The 16300-nt window shown below is 42.6% G+C and overlaps 1 protein-coding gene across 2 annotated transcripts in view; it reads right to left on the reverse strand.

Moving 5' to 3' along the window:
- The window catches only part of kiaa0825 (KIAA0825 ortholog), a 112605-nt gene that overhangs the window by 61504 nt on the left and 34801 nt on the right, over positions 1–16300 (reverse strand). Inside the window, exons 15-22 of one of the 2 annotated variants that reach the window (XM_079688407.1) lie at positions 15284–15423; positions 10605–10784; positions 8269–8499; positions 7877–8181; positions 7552–7658; positions 5063–5201; positions 2830–2985; positions 1289–1383 (exon numbers count right to left, since the gene is read on the reverse strand). In XM_079688407.1, the coding sequence (XP_079544533.1) occupies positions 1289–1383; positions 2830–2985; positions 5063–5201; positions 7552–7658; positions 7877–8181; positions 8269–8499; positions 10605–10784; positions 15284–15423 (1353 nt within the window). The other variant, XM_079688408.1, reaches the window with a different exon arrangement.

Raw genomic sequence — 16300 nt, forward strand, 5'->3', positions numbered from 1 at the left:
ACCAAAGCCATTCTCCAAATCCTCCATGAAATCTGCTCCTCTGGCCCAACAAAGGGAGGCTAATGAGGCAAATGGCAGAATCTCAGACACTTTGATACTGTGAGATTAGGGTGAATTATATAACCTTTACCCCCTCCCACTCCCATCCTTCCTCGTACTTTTTGGTCCCATGGCAGTATTGACTGCTCTCGATCTCTGTCACTATTTCAAACTGCGACCAATCTGTTTTTCCCCCCCCCCTCTCTCCTCCAACAGACTTTATATCCACTACATTCGGTTTCTATTCATGTATGCCCCAACACTAATTTGGCTCACTCAAGCAATGACAGTATCGGTTTTAACATGCAACAAAGCATCATGTAAGGGGAGGAAGAATGGAGTGCGTGTGTGTGTGAGTGTGTGTGTGTTTGGGAAGAGGGGGTAGAGGCATGAAGGCGACAAAGCTCGTCACAGCACAGAGCTGCATACTTCACCCGTATTAGACCTGTGTCCTTGGCAGATGCAGAGCTTGCCCTTTGTTACAAAGGTGTATGTGTGTTACAATGGCGGTGATTTAGAATGGATTGGGCGTAGGCGTGGAGACAAGGTGCAATAGCCCCATGGCTCCCTGATAGCTGGCAGCGTGACAGCTGTGAATGGAGAACAGGGAACAGCCTGAAGAATTGCCATCTAATATGTGTCACATACTTGCATAAATATGTATGCCCATTGCAAAGCAGAACAGGAGAGTGGGGGGGAGGTGGAGGATGGGAAAGGAGTGGTGGACCTGGGCAAACAAATCCGGAATCAGGTGGTACTAACATCTTCTGAGCTAGCCCCAATGTTTCAATCTTTTACTACCTTCCTGGTTGTTCCAAGGCCTGAAGAAAAGGCATACCTAAATTACCAAAATGTGCACACACTTTGTCCATGCAAACAGTCAGCCACATGTGCATTCAAAAAACAGGATCCCATGATTCAACACACACACAGGGTATTATGGCACTCCAGTACACTTTCCAAAAGCGTTCTTTCTCAAGATCATCCTCAATGGTAAACACCACATGAGCCCTTGGCCTTTGAACAAAGTGGAAGTTTGTACCTATGATGAGGAGCAGCTAGGCTACGCGATCCCAAATGACTGGTGCTTAAGCTGAAGTTAAATCAAAAGGGAATTTGGAGAGGGAGGGAAATTTGCCTCCGGAGTCCCAAATGAACGCCTCATTGTGTACATGTAAAGACACTTGTGTTTGCAAGCCCTTCCCCTTGTCAGTGGACATGTGTCTGTTAAGTGAAATGAGTGTTTTACCTGTTGGCCAGCAGAGTTTTGAAGGTGATCTGACTCATGCCCTGATAGGCTGCCAGCACTTTTGGCCAGTCCCATGCCCAGTCGACCACTGCACTCTGTTGATGTATGAGGATAGGGTATTGTTAGTTATTAATCAGGGTTAATACCATCAGTGCATTACTGCTCCAGCTGGGACCCACTAACAAAGGAGGAGGGGGGTCCTCAGCGCAGGCTACCGACACCAGGCGATCAATCATGTCCGCACAAGAAGGTTTTTATTCCAATAAGACAGCAATTAATTTATAAATCCATTTGGGGGGATGTAGCCATCATTTATAGAAAGATAAATCAATTTTGGGAGGGAGTCGTTACTCTTGTGGCTGCTCTGCTTTATTTTCTTACCATCTTCAATGGCACCCCGCCAACCCCCCCTCTCCCTCCATTTCTTACTCTCGTTTTTGTAAACACACGCATTCGAACAAACCCAAACACACTTGGCACTAGCACCATATTGGGAAAGCAAATAAAAATCTGATTGCTTTGATTGCCAAAATGTCACCTTAACTCCAGGCTGAGTTTTATTGACTAGAGGAGGAGAACTCCACTTGTTCCCTCCACATTCATCCCCCCTCTCAGCTCCTTCCTCGTAGGTGATTGATGGATGTAACTTTTTTCCCCTCCACCCTCCATTTTATTTGACAAACAACACAGGCACCTGAAGCGGAGAAGGCATTTTAATCATTCTCTTAATAGGGTGTTTCTATGCAAAGCTATGCAGCCTCCTGTGATAAGCCGAAAACAGGCCAAGTCTGAGGATTAAAACGTGTCTGTTCTTGAAAAACAATTGCAGCAAACAGAGCTACATTACAAGGGATGTAATGTGTGTATACATCTAATCCTTATATATTTGTTTAAATAAAAATACACACACAAGCCTTTCTTGAGAAAATACAAGCTTTTGTTGATTGTGTCGTATTTCCCTTGAAAGAAGAGGAGCATGGCGGGTGAAAGCTTACAACTCTCACTTTTAGCTAAACTTATCCTCTTTATACGGAAAAGAAAATCTAACAATTAACTGAACATCATGGTGGCACTCCTGGGGAATAGTTTGGGGTAAGAGGGTATACGGTTCAAAGCTCCAAAGAAGTGTACTTTCAGACTGCACTATCCTTTAACATTATACATTCTTTTCACCTTTTCAGCATTCTTTTCTTCCTGCTAGTCTAACTGCTGCTTGGAAAAGGTAGCGACCTATGGAGAATAGGAAAGCCGAGCCCCAGAAAGACCTGACAACTTCAGAGATTGCCACAGTATCCAGTTCACTAGAGACTCTAACAGCTCCTAACCTTCAACATTAAGCTTGTGGCCTTGGGAGGAAGTAAAAACGACACCACCCTGCACATCAAAAGTACATCCACACAGTACAAAGTCGAAAGACACATAGATGCAACAATGATCACTAGAATATCAAATACATTTCATAGAGGTAGAGTAAATGTAAAAAAACTAAAATTGCTACCAAATAAAAACGTGATGACAACTTGGAAAGCTGCTTGACAAACCTGATCCAGCGTCTTCTTGCCAACATGATCAAACTGGTGGAGAGGGTTGAAACAGTCGGGGTCCATGCGACTCTCAGAGCCAAGGTCAAAGTTCACCACGTGAGGAGGATTACTGGGTGAATTTGTGCTTCCACTTAGGTTTGACATCAGTAATTCCTATATCCATGGCGGAAGTGAAGAGAGAGGGGAACACCAAAAGAGACAGAGAAGAGGGAGGTTGAAATAGACATCATGACTGACAGACTGTCAGAAAATATTCTGTGAAGAAAAAGGTTGACAAACCGAGACCAAATGAGGCAAAAAAGTGACTTTAAAAACAAAACTTCCTCAGACTGAAAGATTCATGGAGCACACTGAAGGACATTCAGCATCTAGACATTAGGATTTTTCTTTACTATTGCAATATTCATTATTCAGTTGGACTGCTGACAAAATGAAAGCATAACATAATCCATTTCTCCCAGATCCAAATTGATCAGCCTCACAAAAGTATAAAAAAAATCCAATATGTTCAGGAACATATGTGTACATCTCTTTAAGTGTTTATGTACAGTACATGGGCATCCCGGTGTGAATTCACTATATTCCCATCCGTCAGCTGGACATGGCCTCTGAACCTCCTACCCCCCCCGCCTCACCACCAGCCTGGTCTCTCCCTGACCTTCGTGTTCTTGCGTCGACCTTGGCTGGGTGGAGATACTCGAGCTAGCAGGAGGGTAACTCAGAGCCTACCTGGGAATCCTATTCACATTCTATTCAATTGCTACGCAGAGTTATAGCTGTTCATTGATTCCAAGAACAGCAAAATAATGTATATGTGTGTGTTATTCCACACTGTGTCCTAATAGACTAGTCTATAGGAGGACCATGTCTCTAAGAAACACATGAGTATCAGCCCAACTTTTCCCAGCTAAGAAAACTCTATTAGTACTGTATTGATTCTTATAGCATTCTGCAAGAGAAGTTCTAAGCTTCTGGAAGTGTGAATAAAATATATGATATTTAAATATTACGATGCACTGTATTTTTTATTCCCATTTAATTTTAGCTTGATTTCATGTTCTATTCTCTTGGCTCTTAATCTATTCATTTTTTATTTGTTTCCATGCTATAAATGTTTTGTGTAAAGAATTTTGAATTGTTCTGTTATTAATAAGTGCTATCTAAATTAACTTGCCTTGCCTTGAACATTTCTCCAACAGAGACTTACCCGTTAATATTTGCCAATGAATTCCAACCGATGTACAATATGATTAATCGTTTCCTCAAAATGAGAGTACATGCTCATCACCTTTTCCAAAAGGTTTATGTCCTCGGTATGAACCATTGTGCCTGAATGTCAGAGACAGGGTGGGGAAGTTGGAAAGTATTGGGAAATTGGAATAATCCACAATATGGTTTTGATCTTTTATAATGTCATTATTATTGTAGTATTATTGAGTATTGCAGGCCTCATCCCATTATTGATAATCTTTCCCTCTTTAAGAGCCATTATGTTAAGACACAAGCCCAAAAGTCATTCAGTGGGTAATGTCTAGATATTATTGCCTTTGTGATATACAGTAGCAGGAGATTGTTTGTGGGATGTAAATGTAGTGCGCTGTAGATAATTGACATTTTTGTTTGATTTTAACTAAAGAAGAAATGTTAAATTGACTTGTTTGTTGACTTGTGAAGCCCTCTGAGACAAATAGGATTTGTGATTTTGGGCTATATATATAAACTTGAATTTAATTGAAATTAAATAGATACCCGAGGAGGTTTTATAGAACCAGTTAACTGCAAGTTTCTGTATGATACACTTCTTATGTCGTTTTTACTTCTTTCCAGGAGTCCTCTTTTTTACCCACTTGTTTTACCAGCCCTCTATGTATATATATATATGTTTCAATTAACTCGGGCACATTTCATTCAGTTCAACTTTTTTTTTTCTGAAGAGAGTTTAGCTTAGAAAACTTTTTTTAAGAACTCTTTCTCACTCAGATCTCCTACAAAGAGTGCTATGCTGAATGTGGTAACTCCATGCGGCTCCCTCTATTCTACATGTGGTGAGAGTATAACACAGGAAACCACTGTAGGTTTGCACCCTTGAGGTCACCTGAACAACAGAAGATCAGAACAAGCAGACTGCACACAAGTAGCAGCCCCCTTCCCTCCGTCTCCCCCTCCTGAACAGCCTGCGGCCTCAGGCCAGCAGCCACCTAATTGCTGGGGAGAGGGAGTGCTTCCCTACCTCATTGCCTTGGATGATGTGATAGATCTGCCTCAGGTAGTCGCTGCCACCTGCTTTGTGGCAGACCTCCAGCAGCATCAGGCCTATTTTCTGCTCAGTCAGTTCAGCGACTCCGCTCTCCTTTCCTCGCTCAGAAACACTAGGAGAGAAACAGAGATAGGAAAATCAGGAGATGAGAGAGTAAACACAAAGACAGAAAAATCAGGCATGGAGGAAAGAGAGGAAACAGGAATAGGGGTGTGTCAGCTCGTATCTCTATTACACCTCTGGCTAAGAAAGTCTTTTTTACTTTAGTGAAACATTTTGGGTACAATTTTCACCATTTTGGATTTGCAAAAAACAATTGACTGAAACACGACTCCTGAGATAAGAATTCATTATCTGTTTTGGTTTTTTGAAATGCAATTCTTGGGAATAAAAAAAAAATGGAATAAACGTTCAGGCCATTCAGGTTAAGGCTTGCACGAAAGTAAAAAAACAGCCAAATTATTAAAGGGTTAGATAACACAATAACTGTACTGCTTTCATTTCCATTCATGAGATACATACAGTAGGGGAATGTTAACCGAAGTATGCTGGGTACTAAAAGTGATTGGTTTGTGTGTTCTTAAGCGTGTGTTACTGTGTGTCAAGGTCCTTATGCATGTACATTCCCCAACCCTGGCAGACGCCCGCATCATTTTCCTGCCCTTCCTGTATGGATGGATATCACCCTACCGTCCATCAAACCTTTCCTTCACATACACTTCCTGTCATTGTTCCTGCTCTCTCTCTCTTCCCCTTTGTAATTATAAGGTGGCAGGAACGGTGTCGCCTGTCAGCCAGCCATTGGCTGCTTGACATTGAGAGTGGCAAAGGAAGAGGAGTCCCCTCTCGTCCATGAACATCCCCTCATTCTTTTGCAGACGGCCCGGCGGTGGTGTTGTCGACGATGGTGGCTGTGCATCCGTGTCAGCACCTGTACTGTATCCTTTCCTGTCCATCACTGTGCAGGTGAAGCAGATGATTGGATTCAGTCAGCGGGGTGATTAATGAGGGCCCCTCCGGATTTGGGACAGCCTATCAATCATGTCATTAGGGCCAATGTGCCCTGAAAGAGGCAGACCTCCGCCAAGGAATAACTGCATTCATCTTCATCTGTGTATGCATCCCGTCAGCCCAGCCAGGGTCACCATGATGGAGAACAATAATCTTCTCCTCTACAAATTACTTTGCAAAGACAAGGTGGGTGGCGTGGGGAGGGGGGTGCAGTTGGGAAAGGAAGGAGGCAAAGTGGGATGAGGGGACAGAGATGGGAGGGCTCGCAAGGGGCAAATGTTCTTTGTTGAGGGGTGTACTGTGTGTGTGTGTGTGTGTGTGTGTGTGTGTGTGTGTGTGTGTGTGTGTGTGTGTGTGTGTGTGTGTGTGTGTGTGTGTGTGTGTTGCTTTGAGTGGAGTGCCAGTAGTTTTTTGGAGTTATTACACCAGTGTCTCTCTTTCTCTCTCCCCCTCTCTTTCTGACACTGTATTCTGATTGTTTACAAGCCAGGCGTCACTACCCTGTGAAGGTTAGTTTAATGAATAGTAATGATCCCACTGAATGCCTCCGACAGGTGATACATAATCACTCTTCTTTCACTTTTCCACTCAACCCCCTCTGCACCCCTCCATTGCCCATCTCTTCTCTTTTAACCCCCCCCCCCCCGATCTCGCCCTTCTTCCTGTCACTGGAACCTACAGCATTTCCTAGAACTGGCTGTAATCTAATCAGTGTTTTTATCTATTTCATTCTCTTAATTTTTACATGTTGTGGTACGGGACTGAATCACCTTTTTATGAGGATGGATGTATCCAAAGTTTGTTATGATGAAGTGAGCGACCAGAGGCACAGTTTCTGGGAACAAGCTACAAAACGGCGAGCCAAAGGTCACAGATCCGCCCAAAGTGAAAGCTATTTTCCCATCACTCCAGCCTGCAGTCCACTCAGTCAGACAACATGTCCATCATTTACCACAACAAACACATCTGAGATTCATTGATCTTACTCATGAAGCTTTAACATGAAAAATGATCTTGATGATACGATACATCAGAATTTAAATGCTCAATTAAAAATAAGCATATCTGAGCTGCATTCTTTTTTCATTGTTGTACTCAGTATCTCTTTTGAATGTCAAGTAGTTTACTACACCATCAGTCAGTTTGATCAGTTTGATCCGTTTGAACCACCTCCTTCATCAGCCTTCAATCTCAATTACTATTGATAAATCACTAAAATTATGTACTGGGAAATTCACTTTATAAAAATCAGTTTTTACCATCAAAATCATCTGCAAAAAATGATACCTCAATTTTTGTTGAAGCCCTACATGAATAATCAATATCAATTGAGACTAATGATGGATAGCCATAATATAGTGTTTTCCTGAATGCATGAAAAAGTTATATAAATGACATCAATACCATTCTGACCTTCACCTCTTGCTAAATCCACGCAGTTGACCTCTCACCTGTCTGAGCAGAGCTTGCGGGCTTTCTGCAGCTGCATGTTTGTCCACTTTGGTCTTTTCTCCTCCAGAGTCTGCAGCACTTTGTGCACTGTTGGTTTGGGAACGCCCTGTCACACAAACAGCAGACCATTAAGGTTAATAAGTCAGAATTGTTGGCACACATTAAATCAACCATCAATATCCTAAAAGGATAGTAACAGGGTTTTTAATCACACAACAGGTTGGTATTATGCTCTCAGTTAACCAACTTTGAATAAAAACATCCAGCTAGTTACTATAGATAGTATTGTTATCATTATTATTGTACAAAGACCGGATCATGTACCTTCTGTTGAATGCCCATGGTAGCCTGTAGGCACTCAGCCAGCAGGGACAGGGGTTCCTTCGCCCCACGGGTGAGGGCCAGACCACTGATCTCTTCTAGTGTGTCAGGGTCCTCCAGGCCCTGGATCAGACAGCCTAACAGGGCCCAGAGTAACAGGCCCATTAAGCGCAGCTGCCGAGCATGCTGGGAGAGGTGTTTCTCTGCCACTTGGAAGAGGTAGCGGATGGGGAGAGGTATGGATGCTACGGCCAAGGGCAGGTTGGTGAAAATGAGGGATAAGGCTTGGATAGTTACAGATATGACAGCTGGAAGGAGAAAGAAATGTTAGCTTTTGAAAACAACCACCAGATGTTGTATTGCTCATTTGAAAATGTGACAACCAACATACGTACTCTTAGTGGCAGTGTCCTTTCCGCGTGCTTCCAGTGGTGTGTAGTTCCACTCCTTGGGTATTTTAGCTAGGATGCTCTCTGGTACATTTTGCTTAAACAAGGCCCCACTAGGCTCCTCTGTGGCCTGCCAACCAGTCACCATGGAGACCAGGTGTATCAGGATGCTGTGGATAGACTTTGTAACGATCGCTCGGACACAGCTGATCACTACAGGTACAGCCCGGGTCGTGTCTGAGAGAAACCGTAAAAGACAAGCAGCGGTTAAATAAGTTAGGCTAAAAGACCTTTCTATCTATCAATGCTTTTTTGTTATGCTGCTGCAATAAAAAAATAAAACATCTCTCCTGTGTGTAAACAAGCATCAGGTTCATGTAAGGCTGTGTCAAGTGTGATGCTGTAGCAAGGTCCAAAGCCAGTGAAAAAGAAGACACAGGTGACTTCACAAAGAAAGATTAACTACTTTGGAATAAAGCACCTCTGCTCAACCAGGTTAACAAACGAAAAATGTTAAGTGCAGTTGACCTACAATGGTACAATTTCCTATTTTTGAGACCACCATCTGAAAAACTCACTAGTCACTTTAGAAGAATGAATAGAAATGAACCTTCAGAATATGATGTCAAGTAGAATTCAATAAGCAAAAATGTTGCCTGCTTTACGGGAAATCCAGTTTTTTATTATTTTAAAAGACGTGTAATACAAAGAAGTCTCTCAGTGCACAATAAAAATATCTAATCCTCCAACTGTATGTAGGAACATTTAATACTGTTCTAATAAAATAATTGTTTAATACTATACAAGGTCTTAAATCATAAAACGTTTCGACTTGTAAACTTGTCAGAGACCCACCGACTTGCCATAATATTGACATAAAAATGAAGGGTAGATTAAGTTTTATGATTGCTACCAAATTAGAGTGGGTTACATGCAATAGCCCCTAGTCATAGCACGCTGAATAGGTGACTCCCCTCTGCAAACAATTGGAAAATACGGAGACATAAAGAACTTGTCCATCAACAGACTTCTAAGGTATTCTGTTGAAGCATATGCACTAAAAGCGAGTAATGTCAAGTTAAATTCAGATGTTCTCGATTAATCCCAGGTGGCCTGACAGCAAACGTTGTACTAGCTTTTCCAGGTGCACCTCTTCTTTTGTCGCTCTGCCCTTTCATATCTCTCTCATATTGAAAGATGAGCAGCTACAGCATGAAGTTGTATGGCACCCATAAACTTCCTACAGTGTAGACTGTAAAACCAAAGGCTACAACAGAGAGATATAGTGCTGTGACGACGCTGGAAGTGCACTGAAATCTCCAGGGAGGCCTAACAAATGTGTGACCTCAGACCCATAGAAAAGAGGTGAGCGGAACAGAAAATGATATAGCTTTCCGAAGGAGAAGCGCTCTGTGGCAGGTGAGACCTAGACCTATTTTTCAAAGTCACTTGGTTCTCAGAGTTTATACCGCCCGCTACAGTATTGACTGGAGTATTGATTCGAAACAACATGCTACCGTGTGATGAAACCTCAGTGTAAGTGGAGAAATAGTCAACTCTCAACATAATCTATGAAAGTTAACTCAAGTTGAACAGTTTAAATAGAAATGGGGGCACCGGGGGTATCCTGTAACCAAAGTTATAATACAAAGATTTGGCACAGTCAAATAATTAAACTAATTACCCTGTGAGAATAAATGATGATTGGATGACTTTTAGAATTTCTCCCTGGCTTACACTATCTCTTTTTGGTTTGTTCCCTCTGTCGACCCCTCCCTTGCTCTGTCTCCATCCAAATATTCTTCTTCAATCACCCTAATTTATGCTACAATAATTACCACTCAACCAGGATATAAAAATCACCACCAAAAGGGGCTCCATACTCCACAGGAGTTCTGATTAAGCTCTGTATCAAAGCATGTACCAGAGAGAGGCGGAGAGAAAGGAAGAGTTTGGGAGTAATTGCAGTCTCTAAAAGCATATTAAGTCGTGATTTAGCTCACGTGCATGCAATGTCAACACTGGCCCTTAGAAAAAAGAAATTGGGTAAGACTTACTTTTGTATTAAACGTATCTATAATAGATTTAGTGTCTCTCAATCAGTAACCCACATTCATTTGCTGTTATCCAAGCAAGACACAGCTGTGTAACAATCAGAACAAAATAAATATAAAGTACAGTGTCAATAAAATGTATGTGTATATTTTCTATTAACACAAAAAGATTGGGTTTTGAAGCAGACAATGCATAGTAGGGCAGTACTGCAGCTCTTAATGTTAGGGTAAGTCTGTAGTCAGGACTTCAGTTCTGCAACATTATGCAGCAGCTGGTTGCTACTTTACCTGCCAGCGTGTAGAGATGCTCCCACATGCGTGACCTTTCCAGGTATGGCTGAAGGGACTGAGTCAAGGCGTTTGGAACATTATTCAGGCAACTGAAGAGTTTGAACAATGCAACGATGAAGTCATCTCCGGCCTTGCAGCTGTCTGTAGACATTTCTAAGCTGTTCTCTTGGCAAATATCTGAGAAAAAAAGATTGAGTCAGTTAGACACTTTTGTGCATAATACAAATAAATGTGTGGGAAATCAAAATGCTAATGAAGTTATGAAATCGTTAATATTCATGAATACTTGACACACACAACAGGATACAGAAAGAGATGAAGAGGATTAGTCATATCATATGCACACATACTTTCAGTTAGGGGGTGTGTAGGTGAGTATAAAATGTGACTGTTTTTTGAATTGCGATTCAGAAAATATCAACCTTATGGATGTAGGTAGTGAAAGATATAAAACCATATTCTATGAAACAGCATTGATTTCTTCATACAAAAACACATTGGAAAATGTCAAGGCTAGCCAACCTGACACATGTTAACAGAAAGGTTGAACAAAAGGCATTGTGAAATAGGAGGGGAAGAAAAAAAAACACACACATCTGTGTTAGATGGAGAAGAAAAATAGACCAGGAAAAAAAACAAAAAAAAGGAACAGATTTCAAAGGCCCCACAGCACATGGAGACAGGAAGTGAAAAGGAAGAGGTTTTGACAGGGTGTCCTTGTGGGGGTTGCTGTCTGAGCACAGGGCTGAGGATGGAGGTGTGTGTGCGTGTGTAAACCATATGGATGTCTATATACTGTATGTGTTTTGTGCACTTACAAGAGTGTGTGTGTGTGTGTGTGTGTGTGTGTGTGTGTGTGTGTGTGTGTGTGTGTGTGTGTGTGTGTGTGTGTGTGTGTGTGTGTGTGTGTGTGTGTGTGTGTGTGTGTGTGTGTGTGTGTGTGTGTGTGTGTTAAGTTGACAGGGGTTGCTGAGGAAAGGCCCATTGCTCCAGAGGTGGCAGACATCCAGCGGTCTGTCAGTCTGCTGTGTGGGAGATGACAGCTATTTGAATGGGAGAGTATATGGAATGCAGCAGTCAATGAGGGGGCGCTGTGATGGAGGGCAGCGAGGCTTCGTCTGACTAATGCTGGACTATTTTAAAATGACTAGGCTAAATTAGCTGCTGCATTATAGAGACAGTAATATCAGCCACCTAAATAACAGGCAGGTAAAAAGCACTGCCACCACTCAAGGTCCAGATGAGAACTGATATCCTCTATCTCCCTGTCTCCATCTCTGAGTGTTTACATCTCTCTCCTTTTCTTTCACCATAACATACCCCAACGCGGGGCGGGCAAGCCTTTCCACTTTGCCGGGTTTTTTTTGTTTGTACTATCATATTATAAGTGAAAACGTTTCCACTAAAAGTTGTTGGTGTGAAATGAATCAGAAATAAAGAATACAAATAAAAAACAGCCTGAGGTGTGCTTACTGCTGCTTGTTGATTGGTGTGTTGCTTGACCAATGACCCCCAACCTTTGTTTTGTTGTCATTACATGGCTGTGTGTTTAGATGAAAGCCCAGTGGTGATCTGTTCATCTGTTATACTGATTATACAGTAAAGCCATAGAAAATAATATGATACAGTACTACAACAAGTACTTCTGGGTCTCTGTGTTTCATTCAAGCTCGGCTCTGTGTGTGTTAGGGTAATATGAGTATAAAGTTGTTATTAATAAAAAGTGAGAGTGATTTGTAAAATATCTATAGAGAAAAATAAAATCTGTTTACAGTTCTGTTTCATATGGGTGTTGAGAGATGTATCCATAGATCTCTTAATTTTGCTCTCAAAGTGCACCAGATTGATGCTTTTAACTTCAATATTTAAAAAGAAATCTTGCCGGGGGAGCCCCCGTACCCGCATAGAGGAGGTGAGGTCCACCCCCCACTTAAATTATGTTCAAATTGATTGGATATTAAATACATTTGCACACTTTTTATATGGTGGCCTATGTCCATATGTTTCTGTTTTGGGTTGTCGTGCCACAACCGTGCATGTATGCACAAGTCATAGGTGTGCTATAAAATAGCACTACACCCCTGGAATGTGTGTGAAAGACGATAGACTTTACAGCATCTTTTGAAATTGAAGTTGCGTTGGTGTTTGTGTGTTGGTTGTTGACGGCAGTGTGTGCCCCCTCGTGGTAAATGATTTCCCCCCCATTCGATTAGTTCTAGAGCCGACCCTGCCCGCACCGTCGTGTCTTTTCGGCCGTGCCGACACCTTTTTGGCCAAAAACCTACCGATTCGACATGTCGAAAAGACTTCAGCTGATTCGACTTGCCGACTCAACAAGTCGAATCGGCGGCGAAAGGTGTCGGCACGGCCGAAAAGACACAACGGTGCGGGCAGGGTCGGCTCTAGAACTAATCGAATGGGGGGGAAATCTTTTACCACGAGGGGGTAGTGTGTATTCGTCATTCAAAAGAGGCAACAACCGGAAGACAGACGTGATAACCAAGAGAAGAAGAACAGACTGCGGGATATAAACAAACAACTCCCTTTTCACTCTACAACGAGAAGCTCATGGGGATTTCCCGAACCTGTGTCGAGAGCTCGAGTTAAAAGAAATCTCAGATTTGCCTTCTTAATAGTTTGTTTGGGTCCCTCACTTCCGTTTTGCTTCTCATGCACTGATTCACTAGCTGAACAGCCAATCAGAGTGATTTATTTTCAACATGTTGAATCGGTGGGTTTTCGGCCGAAAAGGTGTCGGCGCGGCTGAACAGACACGACGGTGCAGGACACACCAATCTGAGTAGGGCGTGTCGACGCTCAATGTCGGCCTGATGCCCATCGGCGGCCAAAATCGGCTTAGTGTGTCCGGGCCTTAATAACACTCAAAAGTGCTCAACCAACCAGACCTTCAATCAGACTATTAGGCCGCATAATATGGGTTATGCTTGCATCTTATTCATTCTACCGTGTTTTTATTTTGTTCCATGTTAAATGCTTGTAGCACTTCGGGATCTGAACTCAGATATGAAGCGCGTTATAAATTAAACCCATTATTATTATTATCTAATCCTCTCCCTGTCCGGTAATTGGTCCTCAAGGAAAAAAGTGTTCATGATGTCACTGGTGTGGCTACAATGCTCCAAGGAAACAGGGGTGACTAACATAAATGTACACTTGGGGTGAGAGCATGGCATGTTAACTCGGGGCATTTCAGTAATGATCCTATTATGGAGCAGAAGATGGCTTAAAGAACTGATGACAGTGCGCTGGCACATCTCGGAGTATACACCATGTATGCAGCACACACCATGTATGCAGCACACACTAACTCTGCTTTTTGTTGGTGTTTCTGTGTCGATTTCTCGGTTCCTTTTTTTATTTTTCCTGGCTCTCTTTCCCTCCCTCTCTGTCTCAAAGCTTATCCAACCTTGATACATAGCCAAGACATACACCTGTTTATCTTCCGGACAACCAGTCAACCAGCCACAAGGGCCCTCTCTGCAAACCTCTGTAATTGGAAGCAGACATGCTGATGATTATAAAAAGGCGATGTGTGTGTGTGATAGTGTGTCTCTGTGCACCCTGTTGTATCATCTGATTTAGCAAAATACTTGTTGTGTACTTGATGAGGAGTAATTATCCTTTTGCAAATACTTACAATTTTATTATGAGACAGAGGGGGGTCACTTAGCCAGCTTGTTAGCTCGCTAGCAAGTAAGTATGCTTTGATAAGGCAGTTTTTTGTATTAAAAAATGTATCACAGAGCAACCACACTGTTGAAAAAGTGCTGTCAACTAAACAAAGTGTCAATAATACTGTCTTGTTCAATCTGCGGTTGACCTTAACAAGTTCTGTAACGCACTAAATAAACTGGAAGTAGTAGAGTCCAATTAAGGTAATTTGTGACTCACTGAATTATCCTCTATTAGTGAGTTACACAAATTCATATCAATAGAGCACCAAGAAAGAACCCATTATATACATGTACAGTATGGGGAAGTGGCTTATTGGAGTGTAGGCGTTCAGTCAAGCTGTTTCTTCTGTCTGTCTGCTTCCTGGTTAATTAGCCCGTCACCGTGATAACACGCGAGAGTCAGCGCTTCCAGCGTTGATTTACGGCAGCGTGCGGGGAGAAGAATTGCAGAGACTCTGAGCCAGACTCAGACCGAGCAAGAGAACAAGACAGTGAGAGTTGTTATTAATGAGGTCGCTATAATGTGAATTAATGTGCGAGTGCACAACAGTCTTTAAAGGTTAGACTGTTGCCAGTGCGGAGGGGAGAAGAAGGAAGGGAAAATCTTTAAAGGTCAGCGTGTGTGCTCCGCCTGGGCCTGTTGAGTGTTTATTACTACTCTCTATTGATTTAGTGATGATGGTGACCAAGGTGAAAATGATGATGATGACAAAGATGCTGATGATAACTTCATAAAATGGATAGAGCTCATCTAAGGTCTGTAAAACTCGTTTAGGCTCTTAGAGCACCATATTTAAGACACCGGTAAACACCATCCCACTCATGGCCGCTGGGGGATTGACTCTGTGGTCCAGTATTATAAAAATGGAAATATCTAATAATTAACTAAAGTGCCTGAAAGCTAAGCATGTACTGCACACACACGTTGCACTTTACCCACTTATGCAGACACATTCCTATATAATACAAAAACAGACTTACAAGAGTTCTCCAGGAGTATTGTGGGCAGGTGACAGTCTCTGTACAGCAGCATTCGCAGAAGCAACCTGGGATTGTGTCCTGGGTCAGAGGTCAGCAGCCTCAGCTGACACAGAGAGGCCGCCTGGCCCACGAGGCCATCTCTGAGAGTGGGAAAAAGGAAAACAAAGTTGACAGTTCTGCAGTGTCAGGTGAGTGTTCAGAAAGCAGTACATTTCGCAAGAGACAACAAAGGAGGGAAAAAGCTTCACAAGTGAAAGACAGAGACTGAAATCACAGTTGCCTTTGATGACAATCTGGGTAGAAATTATGTTTATGCTACAATGGTAACTTCCTTTAGTGTCACTCACTCCTGATATAAGTCTGCAAATGCCTTTACTCTCGTTTACTTATAGCGTGCACCGGGAAGGAATTAGCTCTAATCTTGGCCAGCTAAAACCAAATTAACATTTGGGAGACAGCCAAATACATGAATATACAGCATTACCCCCCTCCTACATCTTTTGTATAACCAAGAGGCTGCAGCCAGCTGTGGGTAATGAGCCGTATCCTTGGTGAGTGTGTGTGCAAGTGTGTGTGTGTGTGTGTGTGTGTGTGTGTGTGTGTGTGTGTGTGTGTGTGTGTGTGTGTGTGTGTGTGTGTGTGTGTGTGTGTGTGTGTGTGTGTGTGTGTGTGTGTGTGTGTGTGTGTGTGTGTGTGTGTGGGTGTGTGTGGGTGTGTGTGCCCTTCAGAGCCTGTGCTTGTGGTTGTGTATGTGTGCAAGTGTGAGGGCATGCTGACATGTGTGTGCCTCCATATTACTTTATACATCTCAATAAAATCTAATGGTAGGAATGGACAGAGTTTGTCGGAAGAGCGAGGAGGTGGGAGGTGGTTCAGGGGGAGTCAGCCCAGAATTAACCATTCCATTTGAGCCAGAAAGCTAGAGCAGGGTGCACCCTGCTGCTTGACTGAGGAAAACTATGCCTAAATCTGACGGTGCAATTTATGATGTCACTAGGACTGCAAATCCAGAAGAAA

The sequence above is a fragment of the Notothenia rossii genome (assembly GCF_949606895.1).
Source record: "Notothenia rossii genome assembly, chromosome: 6".
Classification (NCBI taxonomy): domain Eukaryota; kingdom Metazoa; phylum Chordata; class Actinopteri; order Perciformes; family Nototheniidae; genus Notothenia; species Notothenia rossii.